This window comes from Mustela putorius, unplaced genomic scaffold (assembly GCF_011764305.1).
Source record: "Mustela putorius furo isolate JIRA1106 unplaced genomic scaffold, ASM1176430v1.1 tig00000179_pilon_pilon_pilon, whole genome shotgun sequence".
Lineage (NCBI taxonomy): Eukaryota > Metazoa > Chordata > Mammalia > Carnivora > Mustelidae > Mustela > Mustela putorius.
The window spans coordinates 11,836,118-11,857,974 of record NW_025421305.1 but is presented as its reverse complement, the minus strand read 5'-3'; the positions used below and the strand labels follow the sequence as shown (position 1 = coordinate 11,857,974).

At 43.9% G+C, this 21,857-nt stretch overlaps 1 protein-coding gene and 2 non-coding genes across 4 annotated transcripts; all 3 read left to right on the top strand.

The window, feature by feature from the left end:
- Positions 1-3,333: 3,333 nt before the first annotated feature.
- On the top strand, positions 3,334-7,164 carry TPT1 (tumor protein, translationally-controlled 1). 2 transcript variants are annotated; one of them, XM_045076653.1, is made up of 7 exons: positions 3,334-3,497; positions 3,764-3,837; positions 4,393-4,583; positions 5,005-5,110; positions 5,876-5,992; positions 6,674-6,738; positions 6,951-7,164. In XM_045076653.1, the coding sequence occupies exons 1-6, from the start codon at positions 3,470-3,472 to the stop codon at positions 6,683-6,685; spliced, it is 528 nt and encodes a 175-aa protein (XP_044932588.1). In that variant the 5' UTR covers positions 3,334-3,469; the 3' UTR covers positions 6,686-6,738; positions 6,951-7,164. The 2 variants fall into 2 exon arrangements, with proteins under 2 accessions (XP_044932588.1, XP_004759288.1); XM_004759231.3 differs by lacking the exon at positions 6,674-6,738 and having other exon boundaries at positions 3,337-3,497.
- Positions 6,751-6,881, top strand: LOC123391132. The gene has a single exon (XR_006605744.1). It is a non-coding gene; the product is annotated as a small nucleolar RNA SNORA31 (small nucleolar RNA).
- Positions 7,165-7,969: 805 nt separating the features above from the next.
- On the top strand, positions 7,970-8,100 carry LOC123391133. The gene has a single exon (XR_006605745.1). It is a non-coding gene; the product is annotated as a small nucleolar RNA SNORA31 (small nucleolar RNA).
- The last annotated feature ends 13,757 nt before the right edge of the window (positions 8,101-21,857 follow it).

Genomic DNA, 21,857 nt, shown 5'->3' with positions numbered 1-21,857 from the left:
GATGGTTAGAGTTCCAGCCTCTATTGCAGACCATGTAAGTGGTGAAGAAAGGAAAATCCTAGGTCCCTGATGCCCATGAAGCTACCATGAGTGTGGACTGCATATCCCTGAATTTCATTTATATGAGAGAACAAAAGAAACTGTATGTGTTTAAGCTATTGCAGTCAATCCCAAAGTGATAAAAGGGGGAATCTTCTGAGGTGCTTTTCTCATGTGAGGACTTGTGTGCAGAGGCCAAAAGACATCGTTTTTGAGACCTCTTTAATTGCAAGAGATACCAAGTAATATTCAGCTGTGAAATTTAGGACAATCTTAGATTTTGTTAGAAATCACAGAATAAAATCATTTAAAGAAATAAATGTTATAAAAATTTCAGGGGTGCCTCGGTGACTCAGTTAAGCATCCGACTTTTGATCTCGGTTGTCTTCATCTCAAGATTATGAGTTCAAGTCCTGTGTTGGGTTCCACCCTGGGTGTCCAGCCTTCAAGTGATGCCAAAGTAAAAGCAAATTAGTTAGGTAAAGCCCAGATCCTTCCAATTTCAGTGGCTTGCAATTAGGCAATAATTTTCCTTATTTGCATTGCTGGTGTTCTAAGTAGGTATTAAGATACAGCACATACTTTTAAAAAAAATATTTATTTGTGTATTTAATTATTTTTTGAGCAAGTAAATGATAGAAGTTTATTAAGCGAAGATACAGAAAAAGCTCTCAAGAGTGAGATGGGTCCCAACAGGATTGCCCTGGCACAGTTTTATTTATTTATTTTAAAATTTCTTTAAGATTTTATTCATCTATTTGAGAGAGAGAGAGAGACAAAAAGCAAAAGTAGGGGGAAACAGTGAGGGGGTGGGGTGGGAGGCAGAATCCCTGCTGAGCAGGGAGCCCAGGATTTCAGCACCCTGGGATCATGACCTGTGCCAAAGGCAGACACTTAACCAACTGAGCCACCCAGATGCGTCCCCCCAACCCCCACACAAATTTTTTAGATGAGAGGTGGAGCTTACAAAATATCCTTAAGCTCAAATCAGCTTTTCCTTAGTTTTTTTTTTTTTTTTTTTTTTTTAGGATTTCTAGTTTCTGAATTACTGTGAGCTATCAAAGAAACCCAAGATAGGAATCTCATGGCAAGTTAAATTTTTTCAATGAACAATTAGTGTTGTGATTAAACAGAATGTCTTTAATACAACACATATCCACTAAATCCCTGAATATTTCCAAATAATATAATTAGAGGACCAATGAAATCGTTTCAGGAATTTTTGCAAATTAATAAAATTTGGGGGAAAAAGTAGTAAGATTTGGAAAGAATTACGCATCCAAATTCAACCAATATTTATTATCAACCTACTGAGGACAACAAGCATTTTTTTCATTGTCTTATTTAATAACCCCCAAACCTTTTAACTCACAGAAGCTCCATGTTATGCTTAGGCTCAGAGAGGCTGGCTTTCCCAAGGTTGCAGGACCAGTAACAGAGAAAGCCAAGATTTCAACCTAAGCTCCTTTGACTCTAACTCAGTACTCATTTTTTTCACTGTAGCTTTTATAAAACCTGAAAAATGTTTTTTTTTTTTAAGGTTTTATTTATTTATTTGACAGACAGAGATCTCAAATAGGCAGAGAGGCAGGCAGAGAGAGAAGGGGAAGCAGGATCCCCGCTGAGAGCCCGATGCAGGGCTCAATCCCAGGACCCCAAGACCCCGAGATCGTGACCAGAGCCGAAGGCAGAGACTTAACCCACTGAACCACCCAGGCACCCTTGAAAAAAAATGTTTTTAATGGAACATAAAACTGGAGAAGAGTGGAGGGAGCAGTTTAGGGATATGGTATCAGTAAATGGAAATCTTTCTAAAAAATTTGAAAATGTTAAAGCTAAGGAAGAGAATTGAAGATCTGCCTGGGATAACCTGTCCCACTCATATATTCCAGAAATAACCAAGAGGTTTGAGAGATCCTTCACAGACATTCTGTCAGAAGATGTCCATTTGTTTTCAAATTCCCTTCATGCCATTTTTTAGCTTACTCCCAGTCACGGGGAGGGGGGTGGTCCTCTGGGGTGTACAGTGCAGCCCCCGACCACATCTTATTCCCTGGCTCTTTTCCGTTTTGACTTCTCCATCATCTCAATGCAGTTTTGTGCTCTCCTCTTTCGTGAGCTGCTCTTACTGTGCAGAACGCTTCACTATTGGATTGGGAGGTGGGGAATGCTGGATGTATTATAATTGCCTGATTCTTTGATTTCCTACAACAAAACTGTGTGAGGATAGGACTGCTTTTAACTTGTTTACGATTGCGAGATCCGTGCAAAACCCGGTGCTAGGGACCCCGCAGAGCATAAAAAATATTCGTACAATCTAACAAGCTCTCCGGTTTCACACAAAAAGGCAAACTGTTTCCTTGAGTGTTTGTTTTGGACCCAGTAACTGGGTCTGAAGTCCACATAACATTTGAGCAGGTAGGAAGCTCCCTATTGTTGTTTAACTCTCTAGCACTTAGGATATAATTTCAATGTCATCTTAAAGTGACAGTATCTTTTTTTTTTTGGTCAAACAGAGGCCATAATTCAAGTGCAAAACAGAAAAGGAAGTTCTTAGGATGTTTGCCTGAGGAATCGCCAAGCTCTATACGGAACCCAACAGGAGATGGAAAAGCTGTGCAAACTCTAGGGACACCTTACCTCCTGCCCACAGACCTTGCGCCCCCCCACGACTAGTCCCAGAGGGCGGCGCGACGACCGTCCCGGGTCTCGGCTCTGCCCCACGAACGCGTCCGATAACTACAGCTGCGGCAGCGTCTGGGCCAAACGCCGCCAAGTTCTCCGAGGCCTCCTGAGAGCCCAGAGCGAGGCCAAAAGCAGTCCCCTACCCTCATCTTGGTGGACAGCCTCGACGTCGCCCCAGGCCCCGACCCTCCGTAAACGCGGAGTCCTCTACAGCAGTTGACATTTTTGTTCCCAGAAAGGGGTGGGAGCTGCGCGAGGCGAGGCGCACGGCGGAAGCTTGAAGAGATTTCATCGAAGCCCCACCCAGGCCCAGCACCTCCCAGGGCAGCCCGGCAGGGTGCGGAGGGGACGGGAAGTCTGCCCCGCTTCCCCCACCCTCCGCACTAGGGCCCAGAGAACCCCTTCCTCTCCGTCTCCCAGCGGCCACCCCACCGCGAGCACCGCGGAACACAGCATTGTGCCCCCGGGCCAAGTCCCCGGATGCTCGCCTCCCCTCACCGGCCCGCGCCGTGGCTCCACCTCCCGCGGCTCTGCGTGCCACGTCACCGCTTGCGGCGCTTCCGGAGGCGCAGCGGGCGATGACGTAGGGGGACGTGCCCTCTATATGAGGTTGGGGAGCGGCTGAGTCGGCCTTTTCCGCCCGCTCCCCCCTCCCCCCGAGTGCCGCTCCGGCTGCACCGCGCTCGCTCAGAGCTCCCGGCTCTTGCTAAGGTAGTGCCGCCGTCGTCTCTCTTCAGCCGTCGTCATGATCATCTACCGGGACCTCATCAGCCGTGAGTCGTGACTGCACTACCCCTACCGCCGCGCGCAGGGGACGCGGGTGGGGGCGGGGAAGAAGGACGCCGCCGCTGTCGTGGGCCTAGGGGACGCTGGCGGCCCTTCCGGGAGCGAGGAGGGGTCGGTGCCTGGGGCACGCCTCAGGGTCTCGAGCGCCCGGGGAGGAGCGGGGGCCGCGTGCGCCCGGCCCGCGCGGGAAATGGCGGCGCCGGTTCCAGACCTCCGGGCGCACCGTGACGGGCGGGTCTGTGTCCCCGAGCAGATGATGAGATGTTCTCCGACATCTACAAGATCCGGGAGATCGCGGACGGGCTGTGTCTGGAGGTGGAGGGGAAGGTGAGTCGGTCGGGCCGCGCGGCGCGGGGGAGGCGAGGCCGGGCCGGCTCGGGTTTCCGCCGCTCCCCCGCCCGAAGTTGTGCAATCCTCTTCGCTGCCTCCTGGCGGAGGAGACGCTCTTTCCGGGCTCGGGTTTTTCTAGAAAAGTGGAGGCGGAGCTGAGCCTGGAAATAGGTCCGCCGCCTTGGCGCCCATCCTCCTCCCGGGCCGCCCAGGACAGGTAGCCTCGGGTTAGGGAGCCCCAAGCCTCTCAGCGTTTGCTCTGCACGTACTTGTTCATCAGCCCAAAAGCCCACACAGAACTTTTGCTTGGGGTATATGATCCCGTTTTCTTTTTGGTCAACAAAGAATTCTTACTGAGTTATGTACGAGGTACCAGGACTTTCAGACGACTTCAGTTTTTTTCTCCATGGCAATGTTTTAGTGCTTTTTGGCAAAAGTCAAAAGTTTTTGGTGGATGATGGATCTGTGAACTGCTGGTAACAGATTTGGGGGATTCTTTAAGCTAAGGTCAAAACGTCTGAAGCCGAACTATTTTTTTTTTTCTTCATGCAGATGGTCAGTAGGACAGAGGGTAACATTGATGACTCGCTCATTGGTGGAAATGCCTCCGCTGAAGGCCCGGAGGGCGAAGGTACCGAAAGCACAGTCATCACTGGTGTTGATATTGTCATGAACCATCACTTGCAGGAAACCAGCTTCACAAAAGAAGCCTACAAGAAGTACATCAAAGATTATATGAAATCGTAAGTGCTACTTGGCGCGCAGCCCATCTACTGCCTGGAGTCCTGTGGGGTTCAGGGATAAGCTCACTTGGAGGAAACTTAGGTGTACTTGTGAAAAGCCTTAATCTTTCCTGTTGTGATCTCACAAGGATATTTGGTTTTCTATAAATTAATGTGAACATACTGTGGCATGAAGTGTGGTGTTAGTATTTTGGATGTGTGCTTTGGGAATAACATGAAATCCAAAATTGTAAACAGTCTTGAAACTTGGATCCTGTGAGCTCTTAGTTTCTTGATTGTGGCATATTAATCTGGCCCAGTGACTGCTAGTTGCCCTTTTCAGAGCTTGTTTGTTTTAGTTTGGATTTTTTTTACTGGGGAAAAAAAAAGATCATTCTGCTGAGAACTGAGTACTTAACCTATTAATAAAATACTGTTTTAGCATCAAAGGCAAACTTGAAGAACAGAGGCCAGAAAGAGTAAAGCCTTTTATGACAGGGGCTGCAGAACAAATCAAGCACATCCTTGCTAATTTCAAAAACTACCAGGTAAATACCATAAATGTTTGTCTCAAAGAACTGTGCATTTTTAGCTGCCAGAGCAACAAATTACTTGACTTAGTGATGTAACCTGGCTGTCTTCTGGATCTTTTGAGCAGTTTAAATACTTCGTAGATTCAATTCCAGTAGTCTAGGCTGTGGAAAGTAGCCTTCCCTGTGTTTCTAGATCTTGTATGCTTGATTCCAGAGTCCCATCCATACTCCCTTCCCAGAGGACATTTTTCATTTCTCCCTGTCTAGAAATACTTGTTGATCACTTCTGGGGTCTTCCAGTCTTCTTTTCATTTCCAACTCCAGTGTCTCATTGGCACTAAGCTTTCTACACTTCTCTATTGGGAAGCTCAGTGACTTTCCCTTAACCTCTATAGGAGTAAAGAAAAAACTCATTACAGCCTGGCTCTTTGCTTTTTCAGCTTTCACACGTCCTCTGGCCATATAACTTTATCCCTGTAATGTGTTGTCTCGTATGTTCCCTGTGCTTGATGATGTAAGCAGAGTTTGGAATGGCATATATGTGGGGTTGTGTTTCCAGAAAGTCTAAAAGTGTTCTGAAATGCCCTGTGCTTTGGTCAGTTGTTACAGTGTTATCATTTGGTGAACAGAAGTTTGATTAGGAATTTTTTTTTCCCACCCGGTGAAAATTTCTTAAATTATGGTGTTTTGAATCCTCCTTTGATTGTTTTACTGTAGTTTGTTTTGATACAATTTGTATCTAATGGTCTAATTCTGGGTATTTGTTGTTTGCTTCCTAAGTTCTTTATTGGTGAAAACATGAATCCAGATGGCATGGTTGCTCTGCTGGACTACCGTGAGGATGGTGTGACCCCATATATGATTTTCTTTAAGGATGGTTTAGAGATGGAGAAATGTGTAAGTATAAGGACGTGGGTTGAAAGCAGTGATGTAAAAATGGAGACCTTTTTGGTGTGAGCCCTTGTTCCCTGCCCCTGGGATAGTTAGAATGGGTTTTCTAGCAGTCTTTGTAAAATGTAGGTCTAGCTCTTGCTCTTGTTCCTTTTGGGAGTCTAATAGGGTTGTGTTTCACATGTAAAAGGTTTTTACAACACAGAAAAGGACTTAGAATTTTATTTACAGAAAGCTTTTCTTGTAGCTGGCTCAAATCTGTAAGCTGGAGATCAGAAACAACACCGTTTGATCTCCCCCCGTAGAAATGGCCCTTCTCTTCATATTCTGCCATGCATGCATGAGTGGCATGTGTGTGCATGAAATCTTTTTCATTTTGGTCATTGAAAGCCTTGATGTTACCAGCTTTTAGTAAATAAAGTTAGAGCTGGCTGCTTACCCAATATGCCCAATCCTTCAGTAAAATTAAATGAATGTCTACTATGCATGGAATTATTGGGAGGCAATATAGGAATGAAAGCATTCATTATCCCAGCATTCAGAGGCTTCCATATAAATTAGCAATAAGATCAACTTTAGGCTACACTAAGTAAGATTAGGGACAACGGTGGTCAGAAGTGTCTTAGGATGGTACAGATCATTTGTTACGGCAGTTATTCCAGGAATATCTGTGGTTTTTCTTGGTAGAACAAGAAGTGAGTGGGACTTGATGCAGAATGAGATTTCTAGAAAACCGTGCTGCCCCTGTGTTGGTAAGGATGGTTGTGCATCCACTGATAGACCTTGAACAATTGGCTGTTGTTCTTTTGGTTTGCACTAGGATGCGAGAGAAAAAAATCCCTGCGCTTTCTGTCTGTCTCCTGTGGCAGCCCAGATTGAATAGGGGAAAACATCTGCACCATAGAAATGTTAAATATATTCATACTGGATAAATGTGTTAATACAGCCTTTCTTGTTTTTATAGTAATGCATCTGGCCATTACTTTGGATGTATCACCTGTTGTCGTAACTGGCTGCTGCTCTTCATCCACACAACACCAGGACTTAGACAAATGGGACTGATGTCATCTTGAGCTCTTCATTTATTTTGACCCTGATTTATTTGGAGCGGAGGCATTGTTTTTAAGAGAAAAACATGTCATGTAGGTTGTCTAAAAATAAAATTGCATTTAAACTCATTTGGGAGAATGCCTCTTAGTTTAACTCCTATTTAAATCCATCCTGTGTAGTGTCCTGGAGAAGCTAGAGCCTGGTTGTAGACTACTGCTAGAAAGCATAAGACTGCCTGCAGATAACTTCTACAGTGAGAACTACTTCTGGGACTGGAATATAAAAAACAAGAATCCAAAGTCTTAATTCTGAGTTCCAGTAAAGGGAAAGACCATGCTCATAGCTGGGCCAGCATTCTGAAGTGGATTCCTTACACATTTCATCACCTACAAACGGAAGTAGTTAACTCTGGAGGAGATCACCAAAAGAATAAAAAGAGACTAATAACAGTTTGGAAGCAAAGTGTGTGATCTTATTTATCATAAGTCAAGTAGAGCCAAGTTCTAGAGAAACCTAGAAGTCTCCTGGAGTGCTTATGTCAAACTCCCTGGAATGGGGTTGGCACACTGGTTGGTCCTGCCACCTATTTTTGTGACTTTAAGTTGGTACTTAGATTTTTAAATGGTTGGAAGAAAATAGGTGGTGGGATGTGAAAAAGACGAAACCTAAATTTGTGTCCAGGTTTATTGAACACTGCCATGCTCCTGTGTTTTGTGTATTGACTGGCTCTTAACTGTTAAGAGCAGAGTGTGACAGATCCTAAGTCCTAACAAATCAAACAACCATGTGACCCCTCACAAGAAAGGTTTGCCAGCCCCTGCTTTAAAAGGTGAAGCTCTGGTTGGAATGTGAGCTAGCCCGTGGGCTGAGGAAAATGCTGTTGTTGTGTCCTATTGTATGGGAAAGGGTTGTGGGAGTCAAAGAATAAGGAAAACGCATCCATTTGACAGACCTGGAGCAGTTCTGTCTGCTGCTAAGGTTTCCACTAGAGATGCAAGAAAAAAATCCTCGCGCTTTCTGTCTGTCTCATTGTGGCAGTCAAGATTGAACGGGGGAGTACAGGCTAAAAGGAGGGAAATTTCTGCAACTCAAGTAAACCTTGTCAACAATGAGGATCTGGTTTACTCCAAAGTCTAAAATTGGAGTTCATGGAAAGTGTTGGAAAAGAATGTCCCAGACCTTTGCCTTTTGATTAATTTCACTTTGAAAAATGTAAGGGTTAAAAGTAAATGCAAGCCAGTGACTCAGCTGGTCCTATGACGCTTGAACCCAGGGCGAATCCAGTGACTTAGCCATCTGGAATTTGCCCCGGGGGTTTCAGAGTTCACAATGTGGTTCAGAACCTGAGACACATTAAGGTTGATAGCGCCCCCTGGTGATGATTGGAAGCAAACCCAAATACTGGAAACCAGTCCTAAAGCTGGTGGCGATTTTAAGCATCCTGATCTGACACTACAATAGAAAAGCTCCAGTTACTGATCTAGGCCACTTGGCCCTCCGAAACATTAGTGGGGAAAGAGTTTTTGGGCAGTGGTCAGTGCTATGAACTTGACCACCTGATTGTGTGCGAGGTCTTGTACCATCTAGGCTGAAATCAGGACACTGATTTCAGTGAGCTAGCTGTGGAAAAGGCGCAGAGGCTTTGTAGGAAGTGAAGAGTCCAGGTCAGTCCAGCCTAGGAATGCTTATTTTCAGTGTTCATAGTTATTCCCAGTTAAGAGTCTGGTTAAGATACTTTGTGCAAGAGTAACAGGTGATGTGAACTTTGTGGGCATGTCATTTTATGTCCTTGTGAGTGCTGAGCTTGAGAAAAGTTTTCTTGGTGCCCTTAAAGCCCTAGGCTTTGTTAAACGAGTTTGGAGAAAATTGTAAAAGGACTTTGATGGGGTTGTCTGGGAAGGCCTTTAAAATGTGATTTGAGTAGGAAAGCAAATAGGCTGTGCGGGTATCTGGGGGCTGAACAGTTCAGGCAAAGAAGAGCAAATGCAGGGTCTGAAGTGGAGTGTGTTGGCACGTTCTGGTGACAAGGTGGCTGGTTTGCTGGACCCTAAATGACAAAGGGTTAAGACATAGAAGAGAAAATCCAGGAAAAGCAGAAACCAAGGCCTGCAGGAAGGCCATAAAAGGGTTTTGAGCTGAAGGGTGACATGATCTGACCTAATGAACTAGTTGAGCAGTTGACTATTTTACTTGGGAGGAGAGGTCTAAAGATTTTAAAGACTACTGGGAAAATCTCAGTGCATGACATTGAAGTCAAAACACGGGGTGAGATCACCTAGAAAGGACAGACTTAGCCCTGTGATCTAAAACTTGGGATGCTCAGCATAATGAACTGGCAAAATGATTCAGAGGAGCTGTCCCTGTAGTAGCAAGATCGCAGGAGTGGTCTGGAAGTCAAGTGGACAGTTTCAGGGCTACCTGTTGCAAACTAGCCAAGATGAGGACCAAGAAGGCAAACTTGACAAGTGTGTGTATGAATAGTAAGGGAAGAAAGCCTGACTGAGATGGGCTCAAAGGAAGAGCTACAGGCAGCATACTGCCTGTGAAATGTCAGTCCAGTTGACCCCTGAACAACATGGCTTTGAACTAAACTTTAAACATGGATTTTTTTTTTACAGTACTCTAAGTGTATTTTACAGTATCTCTTTAGCTTTATTGTAAGACTACAGTATACAACATACAAAGTATGTGTTAATATGCTGTCCGAGAGGCTTCTGGTCGGAGTAGAAAGTTACATACAGATTTTTCTACTGTGGGGAGTTTGCAGATAAAGTTAAAAATCATAACGATGGTAGTTTCTGTTTATCCCACTGAATTCCTCCAAGTTCACCCCTTAGTGCAGCAATGGTGTGTCTGATCATAATGTTGACAGTCCAAAGCAGGGTTTTTTGTTTTGTTTTGTTTTTTTGTTTTTTGTGGGGCATATTTTTCTACTGGAACATTCTAATACACATTCTGAGAGGGTGTAGATTGTGGATTTGTAGTATTACACATGGTTTCCTCTAACAGCCTGGTAACTGGCATACAAGATTCCTCCCCACACTGGACCATGAGAATTTCTGAGTGGATGTGGTTTGAATAGGAGTCCATACAATTAAGTAGGAAAATGTCAGCTATGAGCCTAGGGGAAGAGTCTTCAAAGTAATGACTTGTTCAGTGAGGTTTCCTTCAATTACTGATGCCTCTCCTCCATCTCCAGGATACATTTGACTTCTCCCTTTGTTCATATACACTCAGTACCAGCTAGCGGTGAAGCAGGAAGCATGGGGATGGGGGAATACCTTCCAGAGTGCTTTTGCATGAATGCGTCACAGTTTGAGGTGAAGAAATGAGACTTCAGGCATCAGGTGACTGATGAGAGGGGTCCTCTTTGTGGGGAGGACACAGACCACAGTTGGTTAGCCAAGAGTGCAAGAGCACTGTTGTACTGTAGGGTTACTAAACATCCAGTCCCGAGTTTCCAACAGTTTGATGCCGGAAGTCTAGTTTCATACTTGGTGATTTTCTTATGTAAAGATAGCAGGTAAGTTGTAGTTTCTTTTGCTACTTGCACATGACCTCACCTAGAGCATAGGACAGTAAAATCGCTCTACCGAGTGGTAGAGAGCTGGTAAATAGAGAAAGGTGTTTTGAGGACAAGTATTCAAAACACCTATGTATGTGCCCCCCTCCCTTAAGGTTTTATTTACTTGACAGTGACGAGGGAACAAGCAGGGAGAGTGGGAGAGGGAGAAACAGGCTTCCTACAGAATAAGGTGCCCTCCGTCGGGCTCCATCCCAGGGATCATGACTTGAGCAGAAGGTGGATGCTTAACGACTGAGCCATCCAGGGGCCCTTTTCCTTTTTCTTAAGGGCATTTAGATGTTTTCCCTCAAGAACTGCTAATTTCTCCTTTAGGTCAAATAGCCAAACTGATCGTCAGCCTTGGGGGTGGGGGATCGGCAAGTGAAAGGAGGAAGATTGCTACTGTGCACGGACACCTCTTCTGGCCACCTTGAGGTGGAATAATGCGTATCAACAGATGGCAAGTAAAACACTGGAAGCTGGGGTGCCTGGGTGGCTCAGTGGGTTAAGCCTCTGCCTTCCACTCAGGGCATGATCTCGGAGTCCCACATCGGGCTCTCTACTCAGCGGGGGGCATGCCCCCCCTTTCTCTCTGCTTGTGATCTCTGTCAAATAAATAAATAAAATTAAAAAAAAAAAAACTGGAAGCTAAGTAAATGCCCATTGGGGGGCCGCAGTCCGTGTTTCTCCCCATCACTTTCCTAGCATTCCATCCTTCTGAAGTGTCCCCTGTCGAGTCAGCAATTCACATGGATGGGTTTTGTCAGGTGGAACACAGGCTGGGTGTCGCTACCCTTGGTGACTGCCATCATACCAGCAGGATGGTAAATACCAACTGCCGGCATCTATTAAAAGCAAAAGTGACTAAGCTTTTGAAAACTGGTTAAGTAATGTGCAAACTGTTCCACTCTGCGCTACAGAAGAGGAAGGCTGGGTGTGAATGTGAGAGCAGCTGATTTTAGCATCCCAAGAGCAATGTGGAGGCTTCATTTTCTAAGGCAGTTACTAAACCCTCTGGTTTATGGGGTTGTGAGAGTTGTGCAAGACTGCCGACTACTGCATAGCTTTCCTGATCCCTAACCTGTGGTTTTGCGGAGTAGTTTCTAGCCCTGGGGGTTGCCTGTTTCGAAGTCCCTTCCTACACCTGCATTTAATCTGGAAGCCCTAAGCAGCCCCAGTGCTGTCCCTGGATAGCCTGTGGCTCGCTCTGACAACCAGGTCTGCTCAAAGCCATCTTGTCCAAATCAGCGGCCTTTTCTAGCCATGCGCTCAAAACCCACACCCCCACCACCCAACCCCCTTCGCTTCTGTTCTCCATGGTGCTTCCCACCATCTAACGTGATAAGATGTTACTAGCTTATTGGCTTATCATCTGTGTCCCACCCAAGCTCCTAAAGGGCTTACCTCTGACGCTCAGTGATGTATCCTGAATGTTCAGAACGGGGCCTGCCCCTTAGCACGTAGGTGCTCGAGGTGTACGGGTCACAGACTTAAAGGAATGGTGGGATTCCTAAACACACTACTCAGTTTACCCTGGATATACTTTTTTTTTTTTTAAAGATTTTATTTATTTACTTGACAGAGATCACAAGTAGGCAGAGAGGCAGGCAGAGAGAGAGAGAGGAGGAAGCAGGCTCCCCGCAGAGCAGAGAGCCCGATGTGGGGCTCGATCCCAGGACCCTGGGATCATGACCTGAGCCGAAGGCAAAGGCCTTAACCCACTGAGCCACCCAGGTGCCCCCCTGGATATACTTTTTTGAAAACATTTCATATCCTAGTCTAAAGCACTGAATTTAGGGATTAGGGTGAGAACCTTGGCCCCTTGCCCTACCTCATTCCTGCCAGGCTATTTTTTACTCTCCCAAGACACATTCTGGATATTTGCTGTTTTCCTATTTTTTTTAATCCTTATTTCTAAATAACTTGCCCCAACTATTCTTGTTTTTTTCAGTTTCAGAGTTTAGAAATTACCATCTGACTTTCTCTATGGAGATGATTATGCTATCTTGGTGCTGGTAACTCCCATCTCCTCTCCCCTGAGCCCTGTCACTTCTCTTTCTGTAACATCCCATATAGTTACCTCCCAGTTTAAGCTAATCACTATGGTATGGCTTTGTATTTTTTCCAAATTGAACTGTACAGTTTACAATTTCTATTTTTGATTGTTTTACATTTTTTGCTGGAGTTCACTCATTCCCTACTGCTTAGTTTTCTAGGTGCTCATTAATTCATCCCCTAAACTCTGTAGAAGATACAACAATTCTCCTAATTCCAACATGGGGAAGTTCCCCCACACCAAGCAGCTGGTTCTACAATTTAACTCAGTTCTGACACTATCTCCCCGGAGACAGCATCAGAGTCCATAGCTGAAGGAATCTGTCCTACTGGACTGCCCCCCTCAGATAGCAACCACATGTCCACGTTACCTGTTCTTCCAGAAATCGGAGATTCCCATGCCCCCTCCTCAGGTTGGATTAATTTGCTAGTGTGGCTCATGGACCTCAGGAAAACATTTTACTTGCTAGATGACCAGTTTTCCATGAAAGGAGAGGACTCAGGTACAGCCAGATGGAAGAGATGCATAGGCCAAGGTATGGGGAGGGGGTACAGAGCTCCTGTACCCTCTCCAAGCTTGTCACACTCCCAGCATGTAGATGTATTCCCAACCTAGAAGCTCTCTGAACCCTGTCCTTTTGAGTTTTTATAGAGGCTACAATTCCTAGGCATGCTTGATTCAATCATTGGCCATTGGTGATTGGCCAGACTCAATCTCCGGACCCTCCTCTCCAGGAAGGAGTAGGGTAAGACTGAAAGTTCTAACCCTTTAATCACACCTTTGGCTCCACTGGCAATCGGCCTTTACCCTTTGTGGCTTTCCAAGAGTCACCTCAAAACGCAAGACACCTTTTATTGCTGTCATCACAGGAAATCCCAGAGATTTTAGGAGCCCTGCCAGAAACAGGGAAAAAGACCAAATATATGTGTCTTAAAAATCACAACATTGCAAAATGTAAATTTTCTTTCAAAACTTCAAGTGTTCCAGGAATCTATTGGACCGACTTTCAATTTTCTTGAAGCGCTTCCTCACGGATGCCTTCGCCATCTTGCGGCCCTCTGGTCACATGGAGCTTCTCTCCTCAGTCTGGAATTCCCTTCACCACTTAAGTAAATCCCAAATTTCTGTCTTGGTAGAGCAGCTCTCTAATAGCTTACTGAGAAGATAAATTTTTTTTTGAGACTTTGCTTGCATGAAATATCCTTATTTTCCTTTTGCACATGTTTGATAATTTGGCTAAGTATGGACTTCTAGATTAAGAATAATTACCCGTCAAATTTAGACATCCAAAAATCCATTCTCTTCTAGCTTCCACTTGATTTTTTTTTTCCCACTTGCTATTGGGAAGTTTGTCAGTTCTTTGCATGGTGACGTTTTTGTTTTTGTTTTTTTTTTTCCCTTTCTGTAAGTTTTTAGAATCTTCTTTGTTTCTGATGTTCTGAGTTCATAATGCTGTTCTTTGCTAGTGTGTCTTTAAACATTTCCTGTGAGACACTTGGTGAGTCATTTCAACTTGGAAACGTGGTTTTCATTTCTTGGAAATTTTCTTGAAATGTCTGTATACACATATACACACTTATGTGTTTTCCTTCCATCTTCTCAGTTCTGACTTTCTGGATTTCCCGTTAGTCAGATGTTGGGTCTTGGGGGCTTGCTTCTCAGGGGTGATCTTCAGTGTAATCTGGGCACCACGTAGCTGTTGCTGCCACCAGGGAGGCCTGTTCACACACAAGATGTCAGGAGGCCAAAGCACACCTGCGGCTCCTGTCAGCTCCCCTCTGTTCCTGTTTCATGGCAGGAAGGTGAACAGCCCACCTTGTTAGCCTATGGCCGTGTGTTGAGGCCCTGCCAGTAACCCTGGGGAGAGCCATCATGGAAAAATAGTGCACACAGAAACTTCTGGGGTTAGGAAAATCTGAATACTTTCCTTCTGTTTATACCCCATTTTATAGGTGGAAACATTTTAATATAATTTGTTTCATTTAATGTGCGTCCCAATCTTGGGAGTTTCCTTGGCTGCCCCCCTGGGCTCTGGCCAGGTGGAGACCTGCAGAGTCATCATGAGCCCCCAAGTAGGTACTGTGCTCCTTCCATTTAAAAGACAATTTTTGGTATGTTTCTATCCCTATTTCTTGATGTGTCTCCCTCGTCACAGCAGGCTGTGTACGGCTGTGTCAGGCAAGGAGGCCCAGAAGGAGCTTGTATGTTATTCTGTAACAGCATGGTGCGTGGTTAGGTTCGAAGCCCAACTCTGTCACCCACCCCATATGGGAGTTACTACACAGGGACATTTCCTTCTAGTGTCTTGTAATATTAGACTTTTACTTTTCTTTTTTAGACGTCTTTACAACATTTCCCTTATGTGTAAAATAAAATTAAAATTTTCCCTTTTAAAAATGTGAAAGTAGGGGCACCTGGGTGGCTCACCGGGTTAAGCCTCTGCCTTCGGCTCAGGTCATGATCTCAGGGTCCTGGGATCAAGCCCTGTATCGGGCTCTCTGCTCAAGGAGGAGCCTGCTTCCCCCCCTCTCTCTGCCTGCCTCTCTGCCTACTTGTGATCTCTGTCAAATAAATAAATAAAATCTTAAAAAAAAAAAAAGACAGTAATTTGTTCTTTAGAGATCACCCCCCACCCGCCGCTACCTCCACCCCCAGTCAGGATTTGGGTGATGGCATCACCCTAATGGAGTTTAATACATCCTGTCCCTGGAGTGGTGGTACTTCGATCATTGCTCTTTGACTAGATTCAGGTTTGATTTTTTTCACAAGACCATTTTGTAGGTGCTATTGTGTTCTTCCATCAGGAGGTACTTAACACCTGGTTGTCTCTTTTTTTTGTGATCTTACCAATTGTTGATACTCAATTCCTAGAGAAAAGTGAATATTTCATGATGGAATTTCAGATACGCAAACGGGTCAATTGGAGGAGGGCTATTTTGGGGTTCAGAGAACCAGGATATCTTACCATCCTTTGAATAACACCTCACATCACCTAAAGTGAGTTCTTAGTCTGTTTTCAAATAAAGCTGTTGCAAAGGAGCTACTGTAACCACCATTAGCTTTCTTCTCTCCAAGTAATTTACCTATTCCCTTTTCTCAAACACATATACTCTGGCCTTTCCCTGCTTTACAAATTATGTTCCTTAATTCAACAGACATTTACTGAGTGCCTACCCAATGCAAAGAACTGAACAGGCCCTGTGGAGGGGGGGAGCCTCCAAACTGAACCCTGCCATCAAGGACACTTAGGATCTAGTAGAGGGGACAAGCTCTAAGATGAAAAGAAGGATGTAGCTCTGTGAGCTTTCCAAGGGGGTGCAGTCACTTCTAATAGAGAGGAAGAAAGAGGCCTTTGTGAAGTTAGTGCTTGAACCCAGCTAAGGTAGATGGAATGATCTCGAAAGGGCTGTTCCAAGATATAGGATTAACCTGAAGAAAGGTGCCGAGGCAGATCTTGGAACACGTCTGAGAAAAAGAAAGTGATTCTGTTTGGCTCCAAGGTGGGTAGGAGGAATGGTAGGAAATTGAAATAGTGAGAAAAATGGGTGTGGAGTTCAACACTGACCTGTTGTACAGCCCAGTCATTCCACGCCTAGGTATCTACCCAAGAGAAATGAAACTTATGTCCATTCACAGGCCAATACACAAATGTTCACAGTAGCCTTATCCACAGTGACCCCAAACTAGAAACAACAGTAGGGTCCAAGTAGAGCACCACACTGCAGTTATAAAGGAAAAAAATTCCAGATATGTCCTCAGCGTGGACGAATTTCAGAATCATTACAATGAATGAGAGGGAAATGCAAAACGAATCTCTAGTGACAGAAGCAGTGTGAATTTGGTGGTGGAACTGGGGCCAAATGGACTACAAGGGGACACAAGGCATCTCTTTGAAGTAACAGAGACGCTTTGTATCCTGGTTGTGGTTTCAAGGGTATACACATCCATCAACCTTCATCAAATTGTACACCCTAAAAGGATTCCGTTCCTTGTGTATAAATTATATCTCAGTAAAATTTGGTGTTTTAAAAGTACATTTGGGGCACACCGTGAAGGTTTTTGAAAGACAGGCTAAGGCATGTTGTAGGATTTTGAAAAGAAAGGGTGAACCTCTTGGATCACAGTGTTCAGTATTCAAAACTAGGTCACATTCAGGCCAGTATTGCCTGGAGCGCAGTTACTCAACCTCTGGTCCACAGCCTGGGGGGAGCAACTGAGAGTTAATAAAAGATAAACCAAAGCATAGAAAGAGACATTTTGGAGTCTATTTGAGCAAGAAATGACTTGGGCACTGCCAAACTGGAAGTGGTTGGGAGCATTCCACCATCAGGAGCTCAGGGAAAGACGTTTCTATGGCAAGGTGGAAGCGAAGCAAGGAAATTTTTTGATTGGCTGTAGCTTCGGAGTTTTCAGGGAAAGCCTCGGCGGTTGTTCGTGATTGGTTAGCTTTAGGTTTTGGTTTCCTAGCCTGGAGGCCTGGACAGGTGGTGGGTTTCACTTCACTCACATAGGCTGCTAAGGTATTAGAGCCTACTTGGTCTACGGGCCACATTGTTTAGCTAACTTAAAAGGATTTAAAAACCTTTAAAGGCAGTTTAACAGTAATTTTGTTTGTTGTGTATACAAATATAATTTAAAATCCAATAAACAAGAGTTTAGAACTGTAGTATGTATATTTTTGGGTTTCTTTTCTGTGATATATGGTTTGTAATAGGAAACAGATGTTTTTAAAAAGCGGGGAAGTAGTGGGGGCGCGTGGCACCTGGCTGTCTTGGTCGGAAGAGTATGTGACTCTTGATCTCTTGACTCTGTTGGATCCCCATGTTGGGTGTAGAGATTACTTAAATAAAACTTAAAAAAAAAAGAGGGGCGCCTGGGTGGCTCAGTGGGTTAAAGCCTCTGCCTTCCTCTCAGGTCATGATCCCAGGGTCTTGGGATTGAACCCCGCATCCGGCTCTCTGCTCAGCAGGGAGCCTGCTTCCTCCTCTCTGCCTGCCTCTCTGCCTACTTGTGATCTCTGTCAAATGAATAAATACAACCTTAAAAAAAATAACTTAAAAAAAGAATAGATATTTTTGTCTTTATCCTGGGTTCCCAGCACGTAACACTTTAAACCTTTATAATTTCCTAACCGATAAGAATTATAAGGGACTCTTTTGTTCCCAGCTCTTGAAATAGCTCCAGAAGATAAAATGAAATGTGTTTTTTGTATTTAACTAGTCCCTTTCAACCATATCTGATTTATGTTAACAGAGTGACTTTTGGAAAGTCCCACAGTATAGGGGCGGGTTGCCAAGGGAATCAATCACATGATTAAAGGTTTGGAAGGTTCAGTCTCATAACCCTCTGGGAGGGGCAAGGGGCTGGAGGTTGAGTTCAGTTACCAATGGTCAGTGATTTAGTTAATGAGGCTTATGTAATGAAGCTTCTAGGTTCAGAGAGCTTCCGGGTTGGGAACACATCTGTGTGCTGGGAGGGTGACAAGGTGGGAGAGGGCACGGGAGCTCTGTAAACCCTCCCCATACCTTGCCCTGTGCATCTCTTCCATCTGGCTGTTCCTGAGTCCTCTCCTTTCATGGCAAACTGGTCATCTAGTAAGTAAAATGTTTTCCTGAGGTCCATGAGCTGCTCTAGCAAATTAATCAAACCAGAGGAGGGGGCGTGGGAATCTCCAAAGTCTAGAAGCACAGGTAGCCCGGACAGTGATTGGCATCTGAAGTAGGAGGGAGGGGGCAGTCCTGTAGGACTATTCCTTCACCTGTGGTCTCTGATGTCTCCGCGGAGATCTTGTCAGAATTTGGTTAAATTGTAGGACACGCAGCTGGCGTCACAGACTTGCTTGGGGATTAGAAAAACCTACCCACATTTGGTGACTTTAAGTGTCAGAAGTGAAGAGTATATGAAATGAAACATGGGAGTGTTTTTCCTTTAGATTTCCTAGTTCCCTTCTCTAGTAATTCATGTTTATTGTAGTTTACAAAAGTTGCCAGTCCACAACAGATTGAAATTAAAAGAAAATCATCCCTTTACTATAGATAGTTAGGGCAGAACTGCACCAGAGTCAGAACAATACGAGGCAAGATTTTTCTCTGATAGTTTTGGTGAGATTATTGGGAAAAAGAGCAGACACGTGCACTAATTAAAAGTTGGCTATTACCCACGTCAGGCTCCCCCTGCTCTTTCGGGAGACTGCTCCTCCCTCTGCCTGGAATTCCACCTGTTTGTGCTCTCTGTCAAATAAATAAATAAATCATTAAAAAAAAAAAGTTGGCTATTAAGAAACTCGTGGTTGCCCAGGCACAGAGGTATGAAAAGAGCGTGAGCAACCATGGTAAGCAGGATTTAGAGTGGCAGTTTGATGACAGCACTATTGGTTTCAGACTTCTAGAGTGCTCCCAGAACCTTGTACTATATTCAGATTTAAGTCCAGGCTGCTATTAAATAAAAAAACAAAATAATGGGGGGGGGGTGCAGTGCAGGGGGATATGGAAGCTTTCTTCTTAGGCTAACCTGTAATCTGGGAGCTGATAGCTACTTCCACATTTTTTTTTAAAGTATTTTATTTATTTGACAAACAGAGATCACAGGTAGGCAGAGTACTACTTATATTATAATAATTATAATAAAATATATAATATATAATTATATTATAATAGTACTACTTATATTAGTATTTAGGTACCTCAAATAACTGTCTTTTTAAAACAAATTGAAAGAAAAAAGAAAGAGGCGAACTATAGATGAAGAGATGAAAAAGACAGATCAGCTCATTGCAATTTATGGACCTTATTTAGGTCCTGATTGAAAGTAATTGTAAGAAAAAATGATGACATAGATGATATAATGGAATTTTTCTTTTTTGAGTCCTAATCTTTCAGAGAACATTACAGAGCAGGGGAGAAATGGATGGTGATAATGATAAACCCAGATCAGCAATGAGCTGGTAGGTAATTCCTGAGGCTGGGGGATGGGTGCCATAAAGTTTCATCGTATTATTGAATTTTCCATAATCAAAAATTAAAAAAATAAAAAGGACTGCCTTCGTGTCAAATTTTTGGGGCTTCAAAAGGCCTTTTAAAAAATGTAAGCCTTCCCAGAAGGTTACCACATTAACAAATGATACATCATTAACATTTTACCCTTGATGGTTTCTGGTAGCTGACATGAAATGTTCACCTTCCTCAACCCAGCCTTCCCTGGCTTGTCCCACACTGAACCGCATACACTGAGCCCTCAACATACCTTCCACTTTCCTGCATCCATCCCCTTGTGTTTGTCTCCTGGAATGCTTCCTCTTCCATCCTCTACTTGGCCAACTCCCCATCTTGAAAGATCTAGATCAATGTCATTTTCCCAGAGTGCCCACTTATCTTCCTTAGTCAGAACACATCATTGCACCCCTAGATACACACTGGAGTGCTGTCATGAAACCGCTGTTTCCAAGCACTCAGCACATTGTGTTTAATTGTAATGGAGAATTCTGGGTTCATCTCCAATTTGAATCAAGGTGGACGTTTTTGGTGGATTAACTATTTTGGCTCATCTATTCTACCAATTCTAATCCCAGTCAGGGTGGGACAACCTTCATGGAGAGGCCCCTGTAAGCCAGAGGTAGTAAGCCGGTTGGACTCAGGTGTGATGTTTGGCACAGCAGCGAATTCAGATAGCTACAGATACTGATGGGTCACAGGTCTGAGGGGAGCAGGCTGCAGAGAGACTCTGGCAAAATGGAGAGCACGTGTCCTGGTTGAAAAGTGCTTTTACCACCTACTTCCAGTAGACTGTGGTCCCTAGGGAATGTGGGTCCAATACTGTCAGGTCTTCTGGTTTATCAAGAACATTTAGGAATCTTCTTTTGCATATAGGCTCCTTCCAAGTCCCACATTTTTAAAAAAAATTTATTTCAAAGTAATCTCTGTACCCAATTTGGGGCTCGAACTTATAACCCTGAAATCAAGAGTTATATGCTCTACCGACTGAGCCAGCCACATGCTCCCCAAAGTCCAACTGTTTTTATAAAATTTGCAAAAATAAGATATTGTATCTTATCAGTTCAGATAAGATACTGTCTCTTTCCACTTTGATTTCCTTTCTGTCACTCATCTTCTAAAATTGGGTGGCACCGGAGTGACTATAGACATTTGTAGAATCCAAGCACCATAGAAAGAAGCCGACTCGGGGGTACATACAATGTGTGTTTAGTGGGATGCTGGCATAAGAATAACTTCCAGAAGTTCTTCTACCACCCACTGCATGATTCATCTGGAATGGTGATGTGTGATTTAAAGATGAAAAGTCAGAGGTGATATGCTAGAACCTTTGAGTGCCCAACATTAGAATATGTAGGTGGTGGAAAAGAAACAAGGTATAAAATTAGTGGAGCCAGAATCTAGTCTGTGGAAAAGTTATCCACTTCTTAGATGAATGAAGCTCTTTATAAAATTATGTTACAAAGCCATTTTGTGCCAATCCTGGCATGAGAGTCCAGCACTGACAGATCTTTTGCTTTTTTTAAGAGTAATCAGATGGCCCATATATTTTTGTAAATATCTGCAGATGAAGAGGTGGCCAATAAAAAAAATATATATGTGTGTGTGTGTATACATATATATATGTATATATACACACACACACATATATATAGCAACAAAATATACTGGGAAAATACTGAAATTGGTAGGCAATTAGTAAAAATATGTTATTTTTCTGACTGTTAGCTTTTTAATTTTTTTATTGTTTAAAAGATGTTATTTATTTAGAGAGAGAGAGCGTTCATGAAAGTGGGGAGAGGACACAGGGAAAGGGAGAGAGAATCTCAAGCAGACTCTGCTGAGACCAGAGCCCACGTGGAGCCTGAGGCAGAAGTGGATCCCATGACCCTGATATCATGACCTGAGCCAAAATCAAGAGTCAGATATTTAACCAACTGTACCACCCAGGCGCCTCTGTCAGCTCTTAAGAATGAGAATATTTTAAATTTATTTTTTCATTCTAAATCATGGGTTTTTAGCTTTTTTTCCCCCCTATGGCTCTCTGTGGCAGTCTGGTGAAGCCTATGAACCTCTTCCCAAAATAATGTTTTTAATACCCAAAAAACAAATAATCCAATCAAGAAATGGGCAGAAGACATGAACAGACATTTCTGCAAAGACATCCAGATGGCCAACAGACACATGAAAAAGTGCTCCACATCACTTGCC